The sequence below is a fragment of the Eschrichtius robustus genome, chromosome X (genome assembly GCF_028021215.1).
Source record: "Eschrichtius robustus isolate mEscRob2 chromosome X, mEscRob2.pri, whole genome shotgun sequence".
Lineage (NCBI taxonomy): Eukaryota > Metazoa > Chordata > Mammalia > Artiodactyla > Eschrichtiidae > Eschrichtius > Eschrichtius robustus.
In genome coordinates, this window is record NC_090845.1 from 15,156,078 (window position 1) to 15,174,523 (window position 18,446).

General features: G+C 41.5%; 1 protein-coding gene and 1 long non-coding RNA gene across 5 annotated transcripts in view; one reads left to right on the top strand and one right to left on the bottom strand.

Moving 5' to 3' along the window:
- Positions 1-18,446, top strand: part of NHS (NHS actin remodeling regulator) — a 342,843-nt gene that overhangs the window by 285,768 nt on the left and 38,629 nt on the right. For all 4 annotated transcript variants that reach the window (XM_068533129.1, XM_068533130.1, XM_068533133.1 and 1 more), the window contains exon 3: positions 14,102-14,235. In XM_068533129.1, the coding sequence (XP_068389230.1) occupies positions 14,102-14,235 (134 nt within the window). The remainder of the gene's footprint in view (positions 1-14,101; positions 14,236-18,446) is intronic.
- LOC137756684 (uncharacterized) overlaps positions 1-18,446 on the bottom strand; it is a 92,641-nt gene that overhangs the window by 32,829 nt on the left and 41,366 nt on the right. The gene's annotated exons all lie outside the window — the stretch shown is intronic.

Below are 18,446 nucleotides of genomic sequence, written 5' to 3' on the forward strand. Positions count from 1 at the left end.
GAAAGAGTCAGGGGGCAGGAGGACACAACCATAGAAACTGGTGCATTCAGCGCATATTATAGGTGAGCAAAAAAAAAACCCTCTGGATTTTAATTAAAAGAGAATTAGCTTTGACTCAGAAGTAGGTTCTAGGCTTTTCCCTTACAAGAAATTCTGGCGGGATATCTGTGGGACCTGGGGCACTGTTTCAGTGTTCAGGACTGTACTATGCATTGTAGGATGGCTGTCATCCTTGGTTCCAGCCCAATCATCTAACAAACAACCAGAACCTTCCCCAGGGGGGTTCTTCTGCTGCTGTTGAGAACCAGTGATCTGGTCCATTCTACAGCAGAGCACACGGAGCCCTAGAGAGGTCAGGACACTTGCTGAGGGTCACAGGCAGCAGGTTAGGTACAGTGCCAGGACCCCGACCCAGGCCTCCAGACCCCCCCCCCCCCGCCCCCAGCCAGAGCTCTGTTTTCCTCCGCGCCATACACTGTGTCCTAGGGAAATAAATAAATATTTCTAGTTCTAGTTCTCTCACAGTCCTGAGAAAGCCGGAGGTAGGCACACAGCATTCAAGGTAGAAGATACAGCCTCTTCTTCCACTGGTTACTTTTCAGTGCCTTAAAGCCACTCTAATTAGGACAAAGGAGATTAAAAAAAACTGGCATCATCCTTTTTAGAGCCCCCTCCGTTGGTGTCAGAAGTTGGCATGCCAGCTTTTTTGGCCTTTAGAGTTTTGCTATGGAGACACATGGGGTCTGTACGTTCAGTGTCTTTGTTCCAAATTCCCTATGCTCCTTTAAGGAATGGTATTTTGCGAGAGTATTAACATTCAAATAAAATATTTTTATGTCACTATCAAGATGGAGAAATAAAATGACAAATGTTGTTTTCAGCTGTTTTCTTCCTCATGTGTATGACTCCTCCCTTTTGCCCATCCCTTGTCTGTCTTTCTTCCCTTTAATGAAAGAGCTAACCTACTAATATCCTTAATGCAATTGTTTCTAAACATTCCCCTTGGTTATTAGTAGCAGATACTGTGACCCTTATAATGAAGGGTGACAGTCAGTATCCTCTCAACCTATCGCTGGCATTCTTACTATTCACTTCAATTTTATAGTTGGCTGAAAAGTTCTTTACCAAATTTTTAGTGCCAGCCACCTTCCAGAGAGCTTCGTTAACACTCTTACCGTTCCTCTGCAGCCTGGATTAGGCGCCCTTGCCATAATCGCCTGTGCATCATCCCATTGTGCCACTTATAAGCTTGCATCATAACTAACCACTTACTTACGGGCCTGTCTTCTACCATTAATCCATGAGCAGCTCAAGGACAAGGATGATATCCTGTAAATTTTCTTTTTGGCCGCACCACGCGGCTTGTGGGATCTTAGTTCCCTGACCGGGGATTGAACCCCGGCCCTCGGCAGTGAGAGCACAGAGTCCTAACCGCTGGACCGCCAGGGAATTCCCATAAATTTTTTTTTTATTCAAGGCATTCAGCATGACCCTGACATAATAGTAGGTCCTCAATGAATGTTTGTGCAACTGAATCAAATTCTGCAGAAAACTGGTTGAGTACTGAGGGCAGAGAATGACGACAGAGGAATCTCATCAATCATCATTCTCACTAAATACTTTCTCTGATCCCATCATTAGAGAGCTTGAGTAATGTTAGCCCTTTAGACATAATTATTTTTATCCCTTTATTATTATTCATAAGAAGTCATCTCTGATTAGATTTTTCCAGATTCAACCAGATAACATTAAGCTGCTCGTAAGCTATCACGTTTCACTGTGTTGTCAGGTTTGGACTTCACGGCAGAACTAAGGAACAGCAAGCGCCAATGTCAATTTTCGCAGAACTTCCTCCTGGGGGCTGAGGGATGGATATGGGGCCTCCTGGGGTTTGTAAGGAAGACGGAGGAGCTGCATCTTGCCCTCCACAGACAGGCTTGCTTTGTGGTTGTCTCAATAGCAAATCTTGGGTGTAATAGTTTTAATAGCACTGCAGAGAGCCATAAACAGGAATTATAGGCATCACAGAATTAAAAACATGCAGTGTAGAATTAAAATTAGAAAGTGACCTTTTTTTTTTTTTTTTTTTTTTAACCCTTGTCCAAGAAACAGTAGCTTAGTAGTGCATTCATCAGAATACCACTTCTGCCATCTGGTGGCCATGACTAATTCTGACCTATCAATCAGACAAGGCCTTGCTCACAAATGAGCTTCCCTGTAGGTTCGCTATTTGGACAGCTGGAGTGTCCTGGCTTCCACCAGGAGGGGAGTGGATGATGAAGCACAGACAAGCTAGGCTGTGGTGGCAGCGGCAGCGTGCTCCTTTTGGAAATGGGGCTATAAGCAGGGAGCTGGCGGACTGAGATCAGAACCGAGAAATTGGCTGTCGTCTTCAAGATCTGCTCAATAGCAAACCCCTCAACAAAGTCTCTTGAGGGCCAGGCACTGTGCTACACCTAGGATTCAGAGAGCAACAGTATGTGGTCCTTGCCCACAAGGAATTCCTGGTCTAGTGAGGGAGACAGGCGAGTAACCAGGTAATTTCAACACAGTGATATGGGGGCTCAGAGGAAAGGCACTAATGAATGATGCCATGGAGCTTCAGGGAAGGCTCCTCAGAGGAAGCAGCATCTTAATGGGTTTCAAGTTATTTAGACTCTGATTCCTCTTTTTTTTTCCTTTATTCTTAGCAGTTCTTTATGCTCAGAGCCAATAATGGCTGGAAGTGATGCCAATGTTTATGTTTGTGAGACAGGGAGAGAGAGATTACTGAGGCTATAAAGAGAGATTTATATATTTCCTTTCCTTTCAAGTTTCAGGGCTGGGGTCTAAATTTCATTGGTCTAAGGGAATAAGCACCAAGAGTCTACTGCAGTTTCAGGCTCTAGCTGACGAATGTTCTCACACCACCACCACCAGAAAGAAGTGTTAGGGACGCATTAATCTACCTGCCTACTCCCGGCCTGGGGCAAATGAAAGGGTAGGAGGGGAGAAATTGAATGGGGAATTGAGTTGATATCATCTCCCTCCGGACTCCTCCCTTCCTTCTACCTTTTCCTAACTAGTGACACCTATATTTTACTCTTCATTATGCATTTAAGAATATAAAAGCTTTTCCTTACACTGCCCATTTAGAAAAGCCCACTGTTTCCTTGCAGAGAAAAATGAGGGGGGTGCTGGAGGTGGGCACTTTAACATGGAAGACATTTATCTCAAAAAGACTTCTTGGAAGGGAGACCAAGGTGGCAGAGTAGGACATGGAGCTCACTTCCCCACTACAGATAGGTAAAAAAAATACAGCTACATCTGGAACGATTCTCACAGAATACCAGCTGAAAGCTGTCAAAAGATCTCATACAACCAAAGCTGCAAGAAAGATCCCCACATAACCGGGTAGGACGAAAGGAGAGAAAAAAAAAAAAAAAAAGGAATCAGGATGGGACCTGCACCCCTGGGAGGGAGCTGTGAAAGAGGAAGGGTTCCCTCACCCTGGGAACCTCCTTCGCTGGCTGGAAGGTCCGCCAGGACAGGGGAGCTGCAGGGGCCTGGAATTTGCAAGAGAGGAGTGTGCCCGGGCTGACTTGCTGCCAAGCAAGATACAGAGGGACCGGCTGACAGCTGCCGTGCTGCCACACTTCCCAGCCTGAGATGCGTGCACAGCTCGTGGGTGCTGAAACTCAGGCTTCAGTGGACAGACACGGGAAGACGACTTGCTTTGGCTGCGCAGAGACATCCTGAAGAGCCTGGAGTGTGGTCTGGGCTGCAATTGGGGGTGCGCACGGGACGGGGCACAGGTCTGCCAAAGGACCCCATTATCGACGCGTGAAGGGCTGGGTACGGGTCCACCATAGACACCTCATTGTCAGTGTGCTCACTGCGGGGTGCGGCTCCAGCCACGCCAGCCTTTGGGAGCACGCACGTACCAGGGCTAACATCAGAGCCAATTATCAGCACTCCCACCATGGGGCGCAGCTCCGGCAGGCTTTGGGAGCTCATGCTTTGTGAACCTGCACACTTCAAAGGCAAGGCTGACACTGGAGCCAATTATCAGCGCTCCCACAGCCGAGACGGGTCTCAGGGCGGCACCAGCAGCAGCGGATTTTGTGGGTGTGCACACCGGGTGGCAGGAGGCCTCACAGAGTCACAGGTCCTGGCAGAGAGCCCCTGAGGAGGAACACACGACGGCTCCCAGAGGGGGTGCTCCGGTCCCGCCTACCTCACACGGCAGCTGAGAACCAGATCGCAGGGCCTCTAACTCCAACAGCTGGGGAGTAGACCCTGCCCCTTGACAGGGCTGTGACAACCACAAAGCAAAGACGAGGCCCCACCCAACATACAGTGCAGGCTCTGGCCAGCACAACACCAAACACACCCCCCATCGAGGGTGGATAATGGCCAGCACATGCCGAGGAAAGATGTGGCAGGCATCCATACCAAACAGAGCCCTCACACCAAAAATACTGGACTCACACAGTCTACACCAGGACACTCCCACATAAAAACAGCCTTTCAAGACCACAGTAGATAACTGTTTCTCCTAAATTCGTGGAGTTAGAGAAATATAAGTAAAACGAAAAAGCAGAGGAACTACTCCCAATTTAGAAGAATAAGAGAAATCCCCTGAGAGAACGATGAAGCAAACCTCGCCAGTCTACCAGGCCCTGAGTTCAAAAAGGAGGTAATAAAAATGCTAAAGAACCTAAGAAACACTACTGATAGAAATGTAGATCACTGTAACAAGGAACTATTCAATAGAAACCATAAACAGGAGCCAATCAAAATTAGACAACTCAATTGCCAAGATGAAAACTGAGCTAAAGTCAATAAACAGCAGACTAAATAAGTCTAAATAGCAGAATGAATAAGTCATCTGGAAGATAAAATAACACAAACCACCCAATCAGAACAGCAGACAGAAAGACAAGTGAAAACAAAGTGAAAGCAACATACGCGCTCCATGGGATAATATAAAGTGTGCCAACCTACACATAATACGGAATCCAGAAGAAGAAGAAAGAGAAAAAGGGATCCAAAATGTACCTGAAGAAATTCTGGCTGAAAACTTCCCAAACCTAAAGAAGGAAACAGAAATCCAGGTACAGGAATCACAGGCCGTCCCAAACAAGATGAACCCAAACTGATCCACACCAAGACACGTAATTAAAATGGCAAAAGTGAACGATAAAGAGAGGATTCTAAAGGCAGCAAGAGAAAAACAGAGTCATTTACAAGGGAATATCATAAGGCTATCAGCTGATTTCTCTACAGAAACTTTGCAGGCCAGAAGGGAGTGACAAGATATATTCAAAGTTCTGAAAGGAAAAAACCTGCAACCTAGGATGCTCTGCCCAGCAGGATTATCATTTAGAATAGAAGGAGGGAGAAAGAATTTCTCAGACGAGCAAAAACTAAAAGAATACAGCAATACAGCAATACTCATGAAAAGACATTCAACATCACTAATTATTAGAGAAATGCAAACCAAAACTACATTGAGGGCTTCCCTGGTGGCACAGTGGTTGAGAATCCACCTGCCAGTGCAGGGGACACGGGTTCGATCCCTGGTCCGGGAAGATCCCACATGCCGCGGAGCAACTAAGCCCGTGCACCACAACTAATGAGCCTGCGCTCTAGAGCCCGCGTGCCACAACTACTGAGCCTGCGTGCTGCAACTACTGAAACCCACGTGCCTAGAGGCTGTGCTCTCAAGAGAAGCCACCGCAATGAGAAGCCCACGCACCGCAACGAAGAGTAGCCCCCACTCGCCGCAACCAGAGAAAGCCCGTGAGCAGCAACGAAGACCCAACACAGCCAAAAATAAATAAAATAAATTTATAAAAATTAATAAATAATAATAAAAAAAACTGCATTGAGATATCACCTCACACCAGTCAGAATGGCTATCATCAAAAAATCCACAAACAAGAAATGCTGGAGAGGGTGTGGAGAAAAGGGAAACCTCCTACACTGCTGATGGGAATGTAAATTGGTACAGCCACTATGGAGAAGAGTATGGAGGTTCCTTAAAAAACTAAAAATAGAGCTACCGTATGATCCTGCAATCCCACTCCTGGGCATATATCCGGAGAAAAACATGGTCCGAAAGGATACATGCACCCCAAAGTTCATCGCAGCACTGACAATAGCCAAGACACGCAAGCAACCTAAATGTCCATCAACAAAGGAATGGATAAAGAAGATGTGGTGTATATATACAATGGAATATTACTCAGCCATTAAAAAGAATGAAATAATGCCATCTGCAGCAACATGGATGGACCCAGAGAGTGTCATGCTGAGTGAAGGAAGTCAGACAGAGAAAGTGAGATAGCATATGATATTGCTTATATGCAGAATCATTTAAAAATGATACAAATGTACTTATTTACAAAATCAAAACAGACTCACAGACTTAGAGAACAAACTTATGGTTCCAGGGCAGGGGTGGATAGTTAGGGAGTTTGGGATGGACATGTACACACTGCTATACTTAAAATGGATAACCAACAAGGACCTACTGTGTAAAACAGGGAACTCTGCTCAATATTATGTAACAACCTAAATGGGAAAAGAATCTGATAAAGAATAGATACATGCATATGCATAACTAAATCACTGTGCTGTATACCTGAAACCGTCACAACATTGTTAATCAACTATACTCCAGTATAAAATAAAAAGTTAAAAAAAAAAAAGAATATAGAAATACTAAACCTATCCTAACAGAAATACTGAAAGGTCTTCTCTAAACAGAAAAGAAGCAAGAATCTATAGGAAAGGGAAAATCACAACAGGAAAGGCAAATATATAAAAGGATTGAAGATCACTTAAATAAGCCAGTACATAAATTTAAAAACAATCAAAAAATTTGTGAAAGCAATTATAACTATAAGGAACAACAAAAGGATAAACATGAAGATGTAAAAGAGGACATCAGAATCACATAATGTGGGGGAGGGGAGTAAGAATATGTAGTTTTTTTAGAATGTGTTTGAGCTTACGTGACTATCAGTCTAAAGCAAGAAGATACAGTTATGGTTTAACATACTTGAAAACCAGGGTAACCACAAATTAAAAACATACAGTGGTCTCACAAAAGCCAAAAAGAAAGGAACTCAAGCATAATACAAAAGAAAACCATAAACTACAAAAGGAAAAACAAAAAGAAGAAAGGAACAAAGAAGAAATACAAAGTCAACTGGAAAACAAGGTTTAAAATGGCAGTAAATACATACTTATCAATAATTACTTTAAATGTCAATAGACTGAACGCTCTGATAAAAAGACACAGACTGGCATACTGGATAATAAAACAAGAACCTACAATCTGCTGCCTGTAAGAGACCCACTTTAGGGTGAAAGACATGCATAGACTGAAAGTGAGGGGATGGAAAAAGATATTTCATGCAAATGGAAATGACAAGAAAGCGAGGGTAGCAATACTCGTATCAGACAAAAGAGACTTTAAAACAAAGGCCATGAATAAAGACAAAGAAGGACCCTGTCTTAATGATAAAAGGATCATTATAAGAAGAGGAGGATATTACACTCATTAACGTATATGTACGCAATATAGGAGCACCTAAATACGTGCAACAAATACTAACAGACATAAAAGGAGAAACTGATGGGAATACAATAGTAGCAGGAGATTTTAACACCCCACTGACATCAATGGACAGATCTTCCAAACAGAAAATCAATAAGGCAACAGAGACTCTGACACATTAAAACAGACTTAATTGATATCTCCAGGACACTACATCCAAGAAAACCAAAATACACACTCTTTTCAAGTACACATGGAACATTCTCTAGGATAGACCACATACTAAGACACAAAACAAGCCTCAACAAATTTAAGAGAAAAGAAATTATCTCAAGCATCTTCTCTGACCACAACGGCATGGAACTAGAAATCAACCACAGAAAGAAAAATGAGAAAGAAAAAAATGATTACATAGAGACTAAACAACATGCTACTAAAAAAAACAATGAGTCAACAATGAAATCAAAGAGGAAATTAAAAAAAAATACCTCAAGACAAAGGAAAATAAAAACACAACCATCCGAAATCTATGGGATGCAGTCCTGAGAGAGAAGCTTACAGCAATACAGGCCTTCCCCCCAAAATAAGAAAAATCTCAAACAACCTAACCTTCCACCTAAAAGAATTAGAAAAGAACACACAAATCCTAAAGCCAGCAGAAGGAAGGAAATAAAGATCAGAGAGGAAATAAATAAAATAGAATTAAAAATAATAAAAAAGTCAATAAAACCAAGAGCTGTTTTCTGAAAGCGTAAACAAAATCGATGAACCTCTAGCCAGGCTCACCAAGAACAAAAGAGAGAGGACCCAAATAAACAAAATAAGAAATGAAAGAGAAACAACAACCAATACCGCAGAAGCGCAAAAAATCATAAGAAAAAAACTATGAACAGTTATATGCCAACAAAATGGACAACCTAGAAGAAACTGACAAGTTTCTAGAAACATACAGCCTGCCAAAACTGAATCAAAAAGAAACAGATAATTTGAACAGACAGATCACTAGAAGTAAAATAGAATCTGTATAAAACAACAACAACAACAACAACAACAACAACAACAAAACCTCCCTGCAAACAAAAGTCTAGGACCAGATGGCTTCACTGGGGAATTCTACCAAACAAAAAGAAGAACTCATACCTATCTTTCTCAAACTATTCCAAATGACTGAAGAGGAGGGAACACTCCCAAAATCATTTTATGAAGCCACTATCACCCTGATACCAAAACCAGACAACGATACTACAAAAAAACAAAATTACAGGTCAGTATCTTTGATGAATATAGATGGAAAAATCCTCAACAAAATATTAGCAAACTGAATCCAACAACACATAAGAAGGATCATACACCACGATCAAGTTGGATTCGTTCCAAGGTCACAAGGATGGTTCAACATACACAAATCAATCAACGTGATACACCATATCAACAAAAGACAAAAACAACATGATCATCTCAATAGAAGCAGAAAAAGCATTTGATAAAATTCAACATCCATTCATGATAAAAATTCTCACCGAAGTAGGTACAGAGGGAACATATCTCAACATAATAAAATCCATTCACAACAAACCCACAGCCAATATAATACTCAACGGTGAAAAGGTGAAATCCTTCCCACTAAATTCTGGAACAAGACAAGGATGCCCACTCTCACCGCTTCTATTCAACATAGTATTGGAAGTCCTAGCCACAGTAGTCAGACAAGAGAAAGAAATAAAAGGTATCCAAATTGGAAGGGAAGAGATAAAATTGTTATTGTACGCAGATGACATGATACTCTATATAGAAGACCCTAAAGACTCCACACAAAAACTGTTAGAACAAATAAATGAATTCAGCAAGGTAGCAGGATACAAGATCAATATACAGAAATCTGTTGCATTTCTTTATACTGACAATGAAATATCAGAAAGTAAAAAAACAATCCCGTTTACAGTTGTGCAAAGGGCTTCCCTGGTGGCACGGTGGTTAAGGATCCGCCTGCCAATGCAGGGGACATGGGTTCGAGCCCTGGCCCGGGAAGATCCCACATGCCGTGGAGCAACTAAGCCCGCGCGCCACAACTACTGAGCCCCCGTGCCACAACTACTGAAGCCTGGGCGCCTAGAGCCTGTGCTCCTCAACAGGAGAAGCCACCGCAATGAGAAGCCCGTGCACCTCAACAAAGAGTAGCCCCCGCTCGCCGCAACTAGAGAAAGCCCACACGCAGCAATGAAGACCCAAAGCAGCCAAAAGGATAAAATAAATTTAAAATAAATAAATAAAATTGTGCAAAAAATAAATAAATAAATAAATAAAACCTAACCAAGGAGATGAAAGACCTATACGCTGAGAACTATAAAACACTGATAAAGGAAACTGAAAATGATACAAAGAAATGGAAAGCTATGCCACGCTCTTGGATTGGAAGAATTAATATTGTTAAAACAGCCATACTACCCAAAGCAATCTACAGATTTCATATGATCTCTATCAAATTACCCATGATATTTTTCACAGAGCTAGAACACATAATCCTAAAATTTATCTGGAACTACAAAAGACCAAGAATTGCCAAGGCAACTCTGGGGAAAAAGAATAAAGCTGGAGGCATAACCCTTCCCAGATTTCAGACAATACTGCAAAGCTACAGTAATCCAAACAGCATGGTACTGGCACAAAAACAGACATATAGATCAAAAGAACAGAATAGAGAGCCCAGAAATAAACCCACACACCTACAGTCAATTAATCTTCAACAAAGGAGGCAAGAATATACAATGGAGAAAAGACAGTCCCTTCAGCAAGTGGTGTTGGGAAAGCTTGACAGCCTCATGTAAATCAATGAAGTTAGAACACAGCCTCACACCGTACACAACAATAAACCTAAAATGGCTTAAAGACTTAAACATAAGATATGACACCATAAAACTCCTAGAAGAGAACATAGGCAAAACATTCTCGGACATAAATCATAGTAATGTTTTCTTAGATCAGTCTCCCAAGGCAAAAGAAGTAAACGCAAAAATAAATAAATGGAACCTAGTCAAACTTATAGGCTTTTTCACAGCAAAGCAAACCATAAACAAAATGAAAAGACAACCTACAGACTGGGAAAAAATATTTGCAAACGATGAGAACGACAAGGGCTTAATTTCCAAAGTATACAGACACCTCATACAACTCAATATCAAAAAACAAACAAACAAACAACCCAATCAAAAACTGGGCAGAAGACCTAAACAGACATTTCTCCAAAGAAGACATACAGTTGGCCAACAGGCACATGAAAAAATGCTCAACATCGCTAATTATTGGGAAAATGCAAATTAAAACTACAAGGAGTTATCACCTCACACCAGTCAGAATGGCCATCATCAAAAAGTCTAAAAATAATAAATGCTGGAGATGGTGTGGAGAAAAGGGAACCCTCCTACACTGTTGGTGGCAATGTAAATTGGTGCAGCCACTATGGAGAACAGTATGGAGGTTCCTTAAAAAACTAAAAATAGAGTTACCATATGATCCAGCAAACCCACTCCTGGGCATATACCTAGACAAAACTATAGTTCAAAAAGATACATGCACTGCTATGTTCATTGCAGCACTATTTACAATAGCCAAGACATAGAAGCAACCTGAGAGTCCATCAATAGATGAATGGATAAAGAAGATGTGGTGTATATACAATGGAATATTACTCAGCAATAAAAAAGAATGAAATATTGCCATTTGCAGCAACATGGATGGACCTAGAGATTATCATACCAAGTAAGTCAGACAGAGAAAGACAAATATTATATGATATCACTTATATGTGGAATCTTAAAAAAAAATACAAATTCATTTACTGACCAAACAGAAACAGACTCATAGACGTAGAAAACAAACTTATGGTTACCAAAGGGGAAAGGGGAGGTGGAGGGATAAATTAGGAGTATGGGATTAACAGATACACAGCACTATATATAAAATAGATAAACAACAAGGATTTACTGTATAGCACAGGGAACTATATTCAGTATCTTGTAATAACCTATATTGGAAAAGAATCTGAAGCTGTATGCCTGAAACTAACACAATATTGTATTCCATTGTTTTTTTTTTCCTTAATTAATTAATTTATTTATTTATTTTTGGCTGCATTGGGTCTTCATTGCTGCGTGCGGGCTTGTCTCTAGTTGCGGCGAGCGGGGGCTACGCTTTGTTGCGGTGTGTGGGCTTCTCATTGCGGTGGCTTCTCTTGTTCTGGAGCGTGGGCTCTAGGCACGTGGGCTTCAGTAGTTGTGGCTCGCGGGCTTGGCTGCTCTGTGGCATGTGGAATCTTCCCGGACCAGGGCTCGAACCCATGTCCCCTTCATTGGCAGGCAAATTCTTAACCACTGCCCCACCAGGGAAGTCCCACAATATTGTAAATCAACTATATAGTTTTTTTTTTTTTAAGTCTTCCTGATGAACAATGGCTATGGTGGCAGTTTAGCAAAGACCACCTGTGTGGGGATGAGGACTTTTCTCTGGTTGTGAATGGGAGTCAACATTTGTCTAAAGAATCCCAAGCAAAGGTAGATGAGAAATACTGCCACATTTTCCTGACACAGACAATGTCGGCAGTTGAGGCAGGGAGGCCCACAGACAGGCCGATCAGACACGGACAGAAATCAGAAGGCTCAAGAGTGCCCAGGTACTGGTTTAGAGTACAGCACACGGACTACAGCAAAGAGGAAAGGGGCCAGCATTAGGGCGGCCAGTGTAAATAGGCAACAGGACCAGAGAAGGACCTAACAGCAAGGGCACAGCGAGGGCACTAACTAACTACACAGCCCATGGGAAAGGTAGGGCTTTAGAGTGCACTCTGCTGTTACAAAAGCAGACCTTAATGAAAGCATTAATTTGTTCTTCCTTTCAGTCACTCCACAAACATTTATTGAGAACCCACTATATCACAGGCACAGCAGGGCACTGCGACAGAAAGCTGAATATAATCTCTGTTGTCCAGGGGCAGCCTTCTATAAAAGAGGCAGATATCTAGAGAGATCCTGATTTTTATCAATACAATGACAGAGATGAAATGGCCACTGGCACTACAGGACCTTCAGAGAAAGGGCATCTGACGCCACCTGAGAGGGTCAGTGTAGTTAGCTGTTTCCTAACACGGGTAAAAGAATTAGTGTCTTATGAGTAGCCAAATATTCTATATTATCAATGTCCAAAGAATTAGAATGTGATAAAATATAATTATAATCAAATACTATCAAATCCCAGCAGTCTTGCTCTGATGAGCGAGGTGTGTTTGGACCTTCTAGAGCTTACAGGTCAAGAAGTGGCCAAGAGCAGAGCCCTGGGGCCAAGTGTGTACCACTGACAGCTCGGGGCAATGACTCAGCCTCCCTGACTGGTTTAGGCATCTGCACAAGAGGGACACTATCAGTGCCTACTTCGTGCAGTTGTCAAGATAATGCACCTAAAAGCTTTTGCAAAGCATCTTTGATGCATGGCAATTGCTCAATAAATATTGGGCATCATAATTATTATCGTAGATGTGCTGAGTAATGGCAATTTTAAACAACAGAAGACAGATTAAGACATCTGCTGCACAAATTTCTACCTTGGTCATATTGGGTGGGAGTCACGAGATTTCAGGCCCTAGGCATGAGTGTGGGCTGGGTTTTGGCAGGCAGGGCAGCCTTTGGTGTGGCCAGTATGTTGGGTAGGATGTGCTTTGGGGCTCACTGAGACACCCAGAAAGCTAAGCTGTGCTCTTGATGTCTCAGTGATTCTTGTCAATGAGTCAGGACCACTTCATCGCACACATGGAAACTTCTTGGTTTTTCCCAGTAGTACCTTTATTCCTAAATCAGACAACTGTCGCCATTGGGATTTCTTTACTTTCTTAGGAACCCAGGATTTGAAAGCCATCTGAGTGTTGTGGGTGACAGAGCTTAGATGGGTGCAACGGTGTGCAGGCCACAGGCTCTGTTTTTAAAAAATGTAATAAAGAAATAAATGAACAAGGCCCCGATGTGTAGGACTCTCCAGTTTCTGTGATATAAATACTCCCACCGTAGCCTATTTCAAGCTACCAACAGTTTAAAAACTGGCTCGCAAAATTCCTGAACACATAGCAATCCGGGCCCCTGAGCCAATGTGAGCTGGCTCCATCACCCACTGGATGGCTGTGAGCATCTGTCGCTACCACTCTCTGGGAGGCTCTGGTGTGTCTGTGCCTACGGTCCACTCCAGGACTGATGTCAGCAGGTCTTGCACCATTGTTCTAGATTTTTTTTTTTTTTTTTTTTTGCTCATGTTGTTTTGAAACGAGGCATGTTGAGAAATATACTACTTTTTCCAAACTTAGAGTGAACCATCTTGTACAATGATTATGAACTTTCAACTTCATATGAAGTGAAAGTTTAGTTCAGAACCATTCTGAAAAGCTTATTCGGTATACAAATGAGCTGGATTAGCAAAAACTCACTTTTCTCCAGCCTTCTGCTCATCCTCCCAAGGGGGAAAGAGAAATTGAAAATGCCAAGTATGTTTCTGTATTATTGCTTTTTCTGCCCCCAGAACACCGGAGCCGGAGCGATCGCCGGGAGCAGAGAGCTGCTGCACCCGTTTCCGTAGTAGCTCCTCCACTGCCCGCCTATCCCCCAGCTCACAGCCAGAGAAGACGCGAACTTAAGGACCGGCACTTCTTAACGGTGAGCTAGATGGCCAGGCGGCAGCCCTGTACCTGCTCAGCGGGAAGTATGAGTGGGTCTTGGGCGCCAGTTTCCCTCCTCCTACTGAAGGAGACTGGGCTGCCTGAAGGAGCTAATCATGGGCATTTGAAAACTGAATTTTTCCCCTTTCATTCTTGAAAGGAATGCCTCTTTTTGGGGGAACAGAGTGGGGATACGGATTTTTTTTTAATTTAATCGGCTGCACAATGCAGTAAAGCAACAATAGTTAAGGACTCTAAAATCAGGGAAATTAGGAATATTGGATTAGCAGATACACACCACTATATATAAAAAAGGTAAACAACAAGGATTTATTGCATAGCACAGGGAACTCTTTTCAATATTTTGTAATAACCTATAATGGAAAAGAATCTGAAGAAAAAAATATATATCAAACTGAATCACTGTGCTGTATACCCGAAACTAACATAATATTGTAAATCAACCATCCTTCAATAAAAGATAAAGTAAATAAAATAAAATCGGGGGAAAAATTGCTTCAAATCCTAATTCTTCTGCATACAAGCTGAAAGATTTAGGGCAGGTTACTTACGTTCCTTGCCCTCAGTTCCCTCATCTGTAATATGGGGATATTAATAGTAACTAGCTTATAGGGTTTGAGGGTTAAATGAGATAAGGCATGGAAAGAACTTAGCACAATGCCTGACATAGAGTAAGACCTCAGTAAATGTTAACTGCTGCAACCACTACTATTATTACTAGTCAGGTGATCGCATGGCTGACTAGGTAGGGTGAACTGAGAAAGAACTTACATGATGTGAAAAATTACCATTTGAAGATGAATCATCTCATAATTTCATGCTTCCCCCATTCTATAAGGGAGGGTGCTCTTCTGAGTAACCAGTTACCAGAGTGATGTCATCACCACTGGTGATGTCAGCCTTGCCTGGGTGGGTGTGGCTGTAACTCAGCTCAAGCCCCCAAGTATGGATCAGAGATGATGAAGCTGAGACCAGCTCAGAATACCTGGAAACACCATTACCCCAGGTGTGCCTTCTGAGGGCTCAGTGGGGACAGGTGAGCACTTTGTGCCTCTGAGTAGGGCATCACTGAGGTGAGAGACTATGGTTTCTGTGACCAAATCAGCCCACACAGCCTGCCTGAATGGGTAGACCCCTGCTCCCTTGTCATGCCAGTTTGAGGCCCTAAGTCTAAAGAAGTTACAATAGTGTAGGTAGAAGTTGAGGTTTTTATTTGAAACTAAGGTTGTATGTATGATTATAAACCCTGTACCCTTATGGCCTTTACAATATGCAAATTAGATGCAAAATATTTGGGTCACATGATGCCAGACACCAAGCTGAGAACAGATTTCATCTAAATGACTCTCATGATATATCCAGATAAAACAGTGAGTGATATTGAACAGTACACAGACATTTTTCCTACTCGTGGCTGGACAGCAGGCTTCATGTCCCTCAGGCTCATCAAGTGTCCTAAGTGCCATGTCAAACTCACCATGCTGCTGCAATGCAGCCCAGGGATAAGAAAGGAAGGTAAGAGTCTCTTATGGCTTTTCTAGGTCTTTATATAGAGCAGTTACAACATGCTAGTGATTTGTCATAAAAGCCCCTGCTCGACAAAAGTTCCTATTAAGCTCAAATCTGCTTGCTGAAGCATTTGCTTTTAATGAGGCATTTTCTGCATAAAAATGCTAAAAATATTTTTCCCATTCATTATAATATGTTTAGTGGCTCATTAAGTTGGCTTTCTTGGCAGGGGGCGGTGGGAGAGAAGAATGTTAAGCATTTACAGAAATGACATAAAAATATTACCCTTTGTCTTAATCTGCATAATTTTTAATAATGTCTAAATACCAAAATAAGACTATAGGAAAAAGCTTAAAATAATGAATAGCAACGAGGGTGCTTCATTTTCCCAGCAAACATTAATAAGAGGTCATACTTATGTAAACCAGAAAATTTACCCATCTCAATAATATTTAGTATTTCGAAGTAATTTGGGGAAATTTTAACCGGTTCATTTGTTTGATTGAGTTTCGGTCACCAAGGTCATTGGAAGATTTCCATTCAAGTTGAATCCCTCAGACCTGGAGCTGACTCAGACTAGAACACAGTTCTATACATTAAGCTTACAAAGGCTGTATACTGCTGCAAGAGAAAAGGCTGTAGGTATAGGGATAGGAAATTTGTAGCCAAATTGCTAGACAGACGTTTTTGTAAACAGCAACTCTCCTTTCCTTTACGAGACTTCAGTTAAACCATTTTTTTCCCTTTAAAAAAGCATTCATAATGAGATTCTGATATACACTCGTCCACAATTCTATAAACTGTTATACTGTACTTTGGTCATTAAAGACATGGTCTGTGAAGCCGAACTGCCTGGAATTGAAGACCAAGCTCTACCATTTACGAGCTATGTGACCCTGGACAAGTTAATCATTTCAGTGTCTTGGGGATAATGAGAGATAGTACCTTATACGTTTAAAACAGGGATTGAATGTGTTAATACACGTAAACAGTACCTGACACATAAAAAGCACTTAATATGTATTAGACATCATCATCATCATTATTATGATTAGGCAATCCAAGTCCCTGAGGTATCAGTGATATTAGTGATAAGACCATGGGTCTCTAACTAGGTTTAAATCCCAGCTCTGTAAGCTGAAAATTCAAGGGGTGTCTCCTAACGAAGGCCCATATGGAAGTCCTCCCTCATCAAGGGTGGCAGAGGAGGTGATTTCAGGCCCAGATGGTTTCACGGAGGAATTCTACTAAACTTTCAAAGTCCAGATAATCTCAACACTCTATAAGTTGTTTCAGCACATTGAAAATGAAGAACTTCCCCATTTCTTTTACGAACCTTTTCTGAAGGTTTGATACCTAAACCTGATAAAGACAGGAGGGAGGGAGGGAGGGAGGGAGGGAGGGAAGGAAGGAAGGAAGGAAGGGAGGGAGGGAGGGAGGGAGGGCGGGAGGGAGGCAGGCAGGCAGGCAGACAGGCAGGCAGGCAGGCAGGCAGGCAGGCAGGCAGGAAGGGAGGGAGGGAGGGAGGGAGGACAGACCAATATCAACTCATGATTATTGAAGCAAAAATGCTAAATTAAATGTGAGCAAACAGAATACAATATCATACTGAGAAATTAATACACCATGACTAAATGGGATTTATTCCAGGAATGGAAGGTTGGTTCAATATTAGGAAATCTATTAGTATCATATACTATATTAATAGATCTAAGGGGGGAAAATCCATATGATTACTTCCATAGATGCTGGAAAGGCCTTAAATAAAATTCAAGACCTATTCTTTATAAAAAGACTTGAGAAAATAGGAATTCAATGGTACTTCATTAACAGGATAAAATATATATGCCTTAGTCCTAAAGCCAGTATCTTACTTAATGGGGAAACATTAGAGGCATTTCCATTAAAATCAGAAACAAGGCAAGGATACTCACTATCTCCTACTAACTAGCATTATATTAGAGGGATTAATCAATGCAGTTGGACAAAATAAATCAATTACAGGCGTAAGAATTGGTAAAGAAGAAGTAAACCTGTATCTAGTTGCAAGTGATGTGATACTATACCAGGAAAATTCTAGAGAATCAATGATAAAACTTATTGTTTAAATTAAAGAATTCAATAAGTAGCAGGATACAAACACAAAAATCAATATCCTTCACTTACACAAAGGATAGACAATTAGAAGACCTAGTGTTATAGAAAACTCCATTTACAGCAATAACAAAGAAGATTAAATACTCAGGAATTAATTTATCACAAATGTGCAAAACCTATATTAGGAAATTCGAAAGCATTCCTAAAAGACACAAAATTAGACTTTCTCAAGTGGAAGGACACCCCTTGTTCTTGGATAGAATGATTCAGCACTATAAACAAGTCAGTTCTAAATTAATTTATAAGTTTAACACAATCCCAATAAAAATTACCAATAAGCTTTTTCTAAAATGGAGTTTGACCCATTGATACTAAAGTTCTTATGGAGAAATAAACACGCAAGAATAGCCAAAGGGAATTTGGGCCGAGATGGCAGAGTGGAAAGAAGACCCTGAGCTCACCTCCTCTCACAAGCACACCAAAACCACAACTATCTGCAGAACAACCATCTATGAAAAAGACCAAAAGGTATCCGAAAAGATCTTTAACAACTAAGACATAAAGAAGGAACCACAACAAGAT